The sequence below is a fragment of the Camellia sinensis genome, chromosome 15 (genome assembly GCF_055761805.1).
Source record: "Camellia sinensis isolate YWXY chromosome 15, ASM5576180v1, whole genome shotgun sequence".
Classification (NCBI taxonomy): Eukaryota; Viridiplantae; Streptophyta; class Magnoliopsida; order Ericales; family Theaceae; genus Camellia; species Camellia sinensis.
Window position 1 is genome coordinate 111,407,330 of NC_138975.1, and position 9,350 is coordinate 111,416,679.

Consider the following 9,350-nt stretch of genomic DNA (forward strand, 5'->3'; position numbering starts at 1 on the left):
AATAAAAAAGTTGATTATAACTATTTTTTTAAAATAATCCGTAAAAAATTATCTTCATTAGACAATTATAAATATAAGAATAAATTACATTTTATTTTATAAAATTGATGTTTTAAGTTTATAATCATATTTGTTGTTCATTTTATAAAATAAAATGTAATTTGTTCCTATGTTATAGATGTCCAACAAGCTAGATTTTTGCATGATAATCTTTACTGCAAAACCTACTAAACAATTAAAATAATCAATGTAGGTTTGAATTTGAGCCCACAAGAGTAATATGAAAGGATATAGAGAGATGCATGCATGGAGGGTAGGTCTACCAATTAGTTCTATTAACTAGCTTTATTTATCTATAAGTGCTGACTGATAAATTTAGTATTATTAATTTATTCATAAAAATAAGAGATACTGATAAATTTATCAATAAGACTTAACGGGTAATAAATCTTAAAAGTAGGATTTATTGATAAGGAGAATTTTTTTAGAGTCCCTAATATTTAGATTTTATAAAATAAATAATATATAATATTTTCATAATAGTTAAGGTTCCTCAACATTTTTATAAAGAAATTTTTTTTTTTTTTGAACAATTTATAAAGAAGATTAGACTCAGAAAAATTTTGCCTAACTTAAAAGAAATTTTTATCCCGATATAGAAAAATTTTGAAATTTTTTGGTATAATCACAAAGAAATTTCATCAAGAAACCTTAACTAGTAAAATAAAAATTTAAATCTCTCCTATTATACAAAATTAAAAAGTGATATTTCATTATTTTTTTTTATTCATAATTTACCCTAAACTTAGAGGTGTTTTTATTTTTATTTTTTTAACAAACAAACAATCGATAACAAAGTATGTGCGCACACTACTTGACGGAGTCAAAAAACCCAACTCATCTTTTGGGACCCGTAGTCTCTCTGTTGTCCAATTCATGAAACCCCACACACAATATATATATATATATATATATATATATGATACATATAATGGGTGTTTGAGAAGTTACTATTTTAATAGGTTATTTTAATTTTTAATTATTTTAAAAAGTTAAAATTTTTATATTTAAAAAAATAATTAAATTTTTTTTTATAGTTGGATGTGATATTTGTAAAGAAAAAATAAAATAATTATAGATTTAATATGATATTTTATTTTATTAATTATTTTATCTTATTTTATTTTTTAATATTATTTTAACAAAAAGAAAAAACTTTAAAACAAAAACTCATCCCAAACGAGTTAACAAATAGAAATAACAGGTATAAATAAATGTATTAATTATTAGTTCTATTGAATGCATTGAGGTTCGATCAGAGAGACCCTCTTCTGCTCAGACATGCCTCCAGCTGAGACCTTGCCACCCTGAAACAAATATGGTTAAATCAACCATCAAGAATCTCAGAAACCCCACTCTGTTCAGGTATTCTTCTTCCAAACCTTCATCGACCCTTTTTGCAAAATCACAAATCTTGGAAACCCAGATGATTATATCTGTTAATATATGTGTGTGTGTGTGTGTGTGTGTGTGTGTGTGTGTGTTCTTGCTCTTGTTCATTTGTTTCTATCTTCTTGAATTTTTCTTGTAGCTCAATATTGAAAAAAAATCCCAAACATGTTCTTTAAAAAGTTGTTTTTATGAGTGTTCTTCTATCCGTTTCTGAATGCAGGGTGATGATGGTTTTGTAAGATAACATGTTGTAAGATTTACATTTTTGGAGATATAATATTTAAACCCCCTTTTAGGGTTTAAAGGCAGAAAACTGACTTTTACCTTTCTCTGAGAATCTGTTTTTCCCTCATGAAACTGTTCATGTTAATAATTAGGAGTTGGAAGCCCATTTTTTCAGTGATTACTCACTGAATTGATGCTAAAATCCTAGAGCCCTTTGTTCCTCATGCCAAAAATATTCTTGCATTTTGCTTGTTTCAGAGTAACATCTCTTGCAGGTTTCCTAAAATCTTGTCAAAATATAATAGGTTTTTAATTTCTTTCATTATCTTCAATGTCAGAAAAGAGCCAGCTTCCCTCGAGGCTCTTTCTCTGCTTAATAACCATTTCAATCGCTCTTTTGATCACCTCTTCATTATTCCTTCTTCAATTCAGTGACAATTCTTTCAGACCCACCTCAGTTCTTAAGCTAATTCTTGTGAATAACACATCAGATTACTTCCAACCTAGTGTTGGCAGTGAAAAAGTCGAAGCTCCTTTCACCCCTTCTGTGGCTTCCCCAATCTATAGTAACCCACCTGTGAGAATCAAAGAGGTGCCTTGTCCGAGCTCTGAACCCAGCAACAAATTGAGTGCTGTAGGACTAGAAAAAGAGAAGATCTGTGATACAAATCATGCTGTCCTTCAGGTGTATATGTATGACTTGCCTCTTGAATTTCACTTTGGGTTATTGGGTTGGAAAGGAAATTCAGATCAAACATGGCCAGATGTTAGTAACCCTAGTCAAATCCCTTCATACCCGGGAGGCTTAAATTTACAACACAGTATGGAGTACTGGCTCACCCTTGATCTTCTATCATCGAACGTTCCAAATATGGTCAGACCATGCAGTGCTATCAGAGTGCATAATACAAGCCAAGCAGATATAATTTTTGTGCCCTTTTTCTCATCTCTGAGTTACAATAGGCATTCTAAGCTACATGGAAAGGAGAGAGTTAGCGTCAACAGAATGTTGCAGAATAAATTAGTGGAGTTTTTGAAGGGTCGGAATGAATGGAAGCGTTTGGGTGGGAAGGATCATCTGATAGTAGCACACCATCCTAATAGCATGTTGGTTGCCCGAAAGAAGCTTGCTTCTGCCATGTTTGTTCTTGCAGATTTCGGGAGATACTTGGTGGCAATAGCAAACCTTCAAAAGGATGTGATCGCTCCATACAAGCATCTTGTGAAGACCATTCCTGCTGACAAGTCAACCCCATTTGAAGGGCGTCCTATATTGGTGTATTTTCAAGGAGCCATTTATAGGAAAGATGTAAGTTGTATCCCCTCATTCTGCTTGAGTCATGAATTACTACACTATTGAGTCTTTGTCAATCACATTCTATTTATACTTTCTCTTCATGAGACAGCGTTCTACTAGAGTTAATTTGTTTTGTTTTGTATATTTGGCCAATTGGAATTCCGATGATACAATGATATGTTACGAAGAGACAAGTACAGATTTTCCAGTCTTCAAATTCTGTGGCAGTAATTGTTTTATTATGTTACAATGTGCTAGGTTCCATTACAGCTTTTATAAATGGGATAGTCTGTGAAATCTTCTAAAACGTCCATTCAATGATTCAAATATCATGAGTAGATAAGGATATTCCAATTTTTTTTTCCTGAGTCATTGAAGTTACAAATTCATCACTGTACTTGAGAGTGGATGAAAAACATGATAAATCAATTTCAAAACTTGAAAACAGAAGGAATCTTGTAGAATATACATGCAATCACTTCAGTTCTATTTAACTTTTTTCTGCCCTCTTTGCTTGAAGCAATAGGTTTTACAAAAAGTCGTTGAAATAAGATATAGGGGAAATACTTAATGTTTAACTTGCCTGATTTAATCATTCTAAATGTCATGTATGAAATATCCTTAGGGGGGAGCAATCCGTCATGAACTGTATTTCCTTCTCAAAGATGAGAAAGATGTCCACTTCACATTTGGAAGTGTTCAAACAAATGGAATCAATCAGGCAGGACAAGGGATGCGCTCTTCCAAATTCTGCCTGAACATCGCCGGGGACACACCTTCCTCAAATCGCCTCTTCGATGCCATTGCTAGCCATTGTGTTCCTGTAATAATTAGTGATGAAATTGAGCTACCATTTGAGGATGTCTTGGACTACTCTGAATTCTGCATATTTATACGTGCATCAGATGCTGTGAAGAAAGGGTTTTTATTGAATCTTCTAAGGGGAATTAATCAAGACCAGTGGACCAAAATGTGGGAAAGATTGAAGCAGATTGCTCTACTCTTTGAATATCAGTATCCATCTCAGCCCGGTGATGCAGTGGATATGATTTGGCAGGCAATTTCACGTAAGAAATCATCGATACAATTTAAGGGTCATAGGAACAACAGATACCGCAGATCTCAGAATCTTGTTAAGATTACATAAATACCCATTTGGAATATTGGAAAATTTCTTGGCTTTTGAGTTTGGTGAAGATCATCGGATATCTGGCTACATTATGGGTTCTTCAAAAGAATGTAAGCTTAGTTTTGTTAAGAATATGTATGCTTTTGTTTCTGTCTACTTTTTCATGTCTCCTGTTGTTTCAATTTCAATTTTTGTGCAGTTCATACTGGATTATGGTTTGAAAGAATTCTGTTAAATAGTAGTTCAGTCTATTTGAGTAGGATGGAGCTAGAGGGGGGCAAGGGGCGGCAATTGCTCCCTACAATTTCTGAACCCCCATTCATTACACTACTTTTAGCTATTAATTATCTTCAAATTATAGAGACTCACCCCCTCTAGTTTTGTTAAAAAAAAAAAAAGAATTAAATGGCTGCACGACTTGCACCTCTATATCTATGAAATAAGGGGGTGAGAGTGTAAAATTTAACAATTTAAAATATATATATATATATATATAACAAAGAGTATCAGTTTGATGACAAGCCTTAACTATAGAGAATTGAATAAAGTAGAGGAATCCTCAAGTTACTTGAACATATTCATTGAGAAAGATATTATTTGAGGTTTTAATAGTTATTTTATTATAGATGCCTTCAATAACATAAAGGAGCATCGAACATAACTTGAGATGTTTCATTTTAGTAGATAGATTGTCTTACAATTGTTATCTTTTATAACTCAACGTGAATATTAGAAAACATGTTTATTTATATTTGTTTTTTTATGTAATTTTTCACCTTTTCTATCGGTAGAAATTGATGTTGTAGTCTATGTATTTCATTTTTTCAAAAATTTTTTTAGTATTTTATGTTCGTCTCCCTTGTGTTAGAATCCTTAGTTTGTCCTCCCTTTATTACCAAGCTAATAACATGAACCTAGCACACTCCACATGAATGAGCATAAAGAAAATTAAAATTTTCATCCAAATAAAGCAAGCCTGCAACCACATAATATAGGAATTGAAGATAAATTTTACAAACTTTACATCAACCCAAGAATACATAAACAATGACAAGAAAACATAAACTTGTGAATGTAAAAAACATAGTGAAGCAAGATAGGAATCACTTTAAGTTAACCAGCTTTGATAAGTTTATATTCCAGTGTCAAACTATGCAAGAACATGTGTATCGCATTTGTATAAATGTACTCTGTCACATGTGTCTGTCCTTAGATATTTTTTTGGTTGTGTGTGTGTGTGTGTGTGTGAGAGAGAGAGAGAGAGAGGTAACAAAATATAAAATAATACATAGGCTTTCCAATATTTATAGGGGGCAACAAAGGCTGATAGACATTCTCATGTTTCACTGAAAATATGCTAGATCAAGAGTTTTCATTGCTAAATATATAAATCATTTTTTTACTGAAAGAACAATTGAAAACAAAATAAAAAGTAAAAGCCACCATGTGATGTTGTGTATAAGAACCATCAACCTTAGTAGAATTCACTGACAGCATTAGCTAAGATCTAAAATCTCTGTTTATACAATCTGAGAGACATTGCTTGCTCAAAGATAGCTTAACCTGCCACTCCTATGGTTCTTTTTCAAACAAAACAAATGTAAGTATAGAAAACCAGCCAACCCACTTTGAGAAACCGGCAAGGAAGCAGAAATAGTCACCACCACCCCCTCAAGTGTCTCTCTATCTGCATCAATGACAGCCATAACCCATATTCCATCTCTTCCTTTGCCAAGAAGTATTCTTACCTTCTGGCTCCATGGCAGAAAAAAACAGCTTCATCTCATCAACATCTGTTGTGAATGGGGTCTGATCCTCTTCGAACCCTTCTTTTACTCGATTGATTTGGATCAAACACCTTTGAAGGCGCTGGCGCTAGGCTTGGCGGTATTTGCATGACCTCCACCCCAACATCCTTGAGAACACGAGCACTTCGTAGAAACAGAGGTAGCCCTTTATCCCATCTGAGAGCAAGATCTATGCTTCTCAACCCAGAAACCCTCTCTGGTTGAATTGATAGAAACCCAATACAAACAAGAAATATGACCACTCTACAAGTAGGAAAAGGAAAACCCATGTTCTCTAGAATGCAAAAACAGAGGACAATGATGAGAGAATGAGTGGCTTGGTTGGGTTGGTCTCTCAGACTGTTTGTTAGCTTTTGATTCTTATATGGGTCTCTTAGCTATGGTATGGTTTTGCCTTTTTATGGGATTTGAAGAACCAAAAAGCAGAAAAGCATTGAGAGGGGTCCCAAGACAAGTAGGGAAGTTTCAGATTCACCTCTCTCAAATCTCTCATTCATGAGCATGGAATAGGAATAGAAGGCAATAATACAAAGGCTGTTTTAGAAGACAGACAATACTGATAAGTTTGAATAAAAAGTTGGGGTTTGGAACAAACACAGTTGGGAAGCCAAGAATCTTTTCATGATTGGTTCCCTAATTCTCTATCATTTTCATTTGCATTGCATTTTTTTATTTTTTAACCAAACAATATTTGTTATATGGCTTGGCTTAAACTTATTAGCTCAAACAAATTGTGCCTTTTTAGGCTCAATTTTGGATAAGAGAAAATCTTTATGAGAATGAGAATAAATTCTAGATTCTCATGATGATTCCATTGTTTAGAATGAATTGGAATTAGAAAATGATTTTCAATTGCTTACTTTCTCAAATTAAACAGAAATCTGTTACTCACACTCCCCTATATGATCTTTCATATTCTTGGAATGTGGAACATTTAGGTTATGTTTAAATCATGGATTTCGGTTAGGATTTAGAAAGAGAAAGGAAAAAAAAGTATGTGAAATGTAAGTAAAATATAATTATATTTTATTCACATATCACTTTCTTTTTTTTTTTTTTCTTCTTTTTCTTTTTTAAATTTCTATCCAAATTCATAATTTAAATATAGCCTTAACATTATGTTTGGATAGCAAGAATGGAGAGGTGAAATGAGAATCTTATTCCAAGTCTTTTTCATTTCGTTGTTTTAGTATTCGATTACCAAAGCACAATGAGAATAAAACACCACCAGGGTTGGTGGCCTGGTAGAGGATGCGGCATGTTTCACAACAAGGAGCCCAGGTTCGATTCCTGGGAGGGAGCTATGTGTTATCTCTTCGGAGAGCTCGCCCTTTACTCCCCTCGTTCCTGGCCTCTGCTGCCGCGTGTGTCTGCCCTCTATTGGTGCAGAGCCCTTTTTTTTCCCCGGTTCAAAAAACAAAAAAAAAAATATATATATATATGAGAATAAAACAAATAGATGGACTCACAAAATTTAAAATGATAGGATCTCTCACTAAACCAAACACTTGAATTATATTGACATAAAAATATTATGGGGAATTTATGGTCCAGTGGGGTTTAAAAAAATATATATTTCACATACATGGAAAAATTTATAATATTAATTATTATTGTTTATAAAGTTGGTCATTAATCTGTAATTAATTTTAAAGAATTACATTGAGTTGTATTTTTCCCAAATATTATAACTAGTAACGGGATTACTACTAATACAATTATTTTAAAATTATTTTTCTGTTCTCCAATTTTTTGATATTTTCACTAAAAAAAATAAATGAATAAATGTGTGAATAGCATTGAAAACAGAAATTTTATTATTAATTGCTATAAAATTCCCGTTCTTTCTATTTACTTCATATCATTCAAATAGTCTTAAATCAAAATGAATTACCCATAAAGTTTGTCACATTATAAACACCTAGAGGGTTGTCACATCACATGTGCAATGCGTGTGATTTGTATCTAGGATATAGTTGTCCCACTTCTCTTTCACTTTTTTTTTTTTACTCATTAACCGTTCCATTCTTTTCTGATTTTCAAATTTTTTTCGTGTTCCTTGCTTGGTTACCAAGAAAATAGGGAACGTTGTAGAAAATTTTCAGAGTGCTAAAGATAAGGAATGGAGATGAATAATTTAAGTAAAGATAAATAGTGGGTTTTGCATGGCTTGAGTGATCGAATGAAAGCCAATGAGCCAACCAAAGCTGATCATAGATTGCTACAGTTGCAAGAAAGCCAGATAAAGTAGAAGAATGTTGGAAGATGAGGAATATAAACCCCTCTCTCTCTCTCTCTCTCTCTCTCTCTCTCTACCAAAGAAAAAACCAAGCACTTCTCTTTATGCTATGCTTAACTCTCTTTAGTATTCCAAGCTCTTCACTCCATGCAATAAAAATCACACCCTTGGTTTCTTGTGCTTATTGGATTTCCCTTTATGCTTTTCTCTCTCTCTCTCTCTCTCTCTCTCTCTCTCTCTCTCTCTCTCTCTCTCTCGATTGTGCAGACCATACAAAGCTTCCACTTAGAACCCCAATAGGTTACTCCATATATATATGGCCTTGTTTTGTCCCCTTCTGTACTTTTCATCCGCTATTATCTCTTTCCCATGTAGACCATCTTTCTGTTTTCTTTATTTTATGTCTCTTCTTGTTTCATAAATTCATAAATAACTACAAATTTTGGTAAAGCACAGTTTTCTACTGTAGCTTTGAGAGTGATTTTTCCTTCTAATATCTTTATGGTGACTTAACATTATTTCGTGATCTAAATTGTAATCGAAGCAGTCTTGAGATGACATTTTATATTAATATAAGATCTCAGATTTAAATCTATATAAAAATATTATTCTGCATAATAATCTAACAAAACATTATCTCAAATTCTCGTTAATTTTTTGAAAGTGATAATCCAGTGTTGAGAGAGCACTTATATGCCAGTGTGACATTTTAAGTATAGAGGAATTTAAATATGTAATAATCTAACAAAACATTATCTCAGAATTCTCGTCCGCTCTTTCAAAGGTAGTGAACCCCACCTTTTACCTAACTAATGAGGAGGTGAACAATGTTCACCTATTATAATCATTTTTTAGAAGGATAATACTAAGAATACTAAATTTTCTACTAAACAAATGACCAAATATCTCTAGTAAAAAAATTTGAAACCAATAACATTTTCCTTTTCAGAATTGGGTTTGATCTTGGTCAAAACAAAATTATCCAACTAGATGTATCGACTAATGTAACCCTTCACTTTTAGATATTAAAGTAAAGGAAACATATGAACTGTTGCTTTCAAATATATATCACCCTTTTACCATCAAATTTGAACTTGAAACCTGAATGGCTCTATTCAGTAAATTGAAAAACAAAAAAAAGTTCACATACTATAAACTTGAAGAATGTACCTCACAATCACACCTAATAACACTCAAACG

General features: G+C 32.7%; 1 protein-coding gene across 1 annotated transcript; it reads left to right on the forward strand.

The window, feature by feature from the left end:
- Nucleotides 1–1,249: 1,249 nt before the first annotated feature.
- LOC114298314 (putative arabinosyltransferase ARAD1) lies at nucleotides 1,250–4,326 on the forward strand. The gene is made up of 3 exons (XM_028242866.2): nucleotides 1,250–1,425; nucleotides 1,673–2,986; nucleotides 3,600–4,326. The coding sequence occupies exons 2-3, from the start codon at nucleotides 2,009–2,011 to the stop codon at nucleotides 4,119–4,121; spliced, it is 1,500 nt and encodes a 499-aa protein (XP_028098667.2). The 5' UTR covers nucleotides 1,250–1,425; nucleotides 1,673–2,008; the 3' UTR covers nucleotides 4,122–4,326.
- The last annotated feature ends 5,024 nt before the right edge of the window (nucleotides 4,327–9,350 follow it).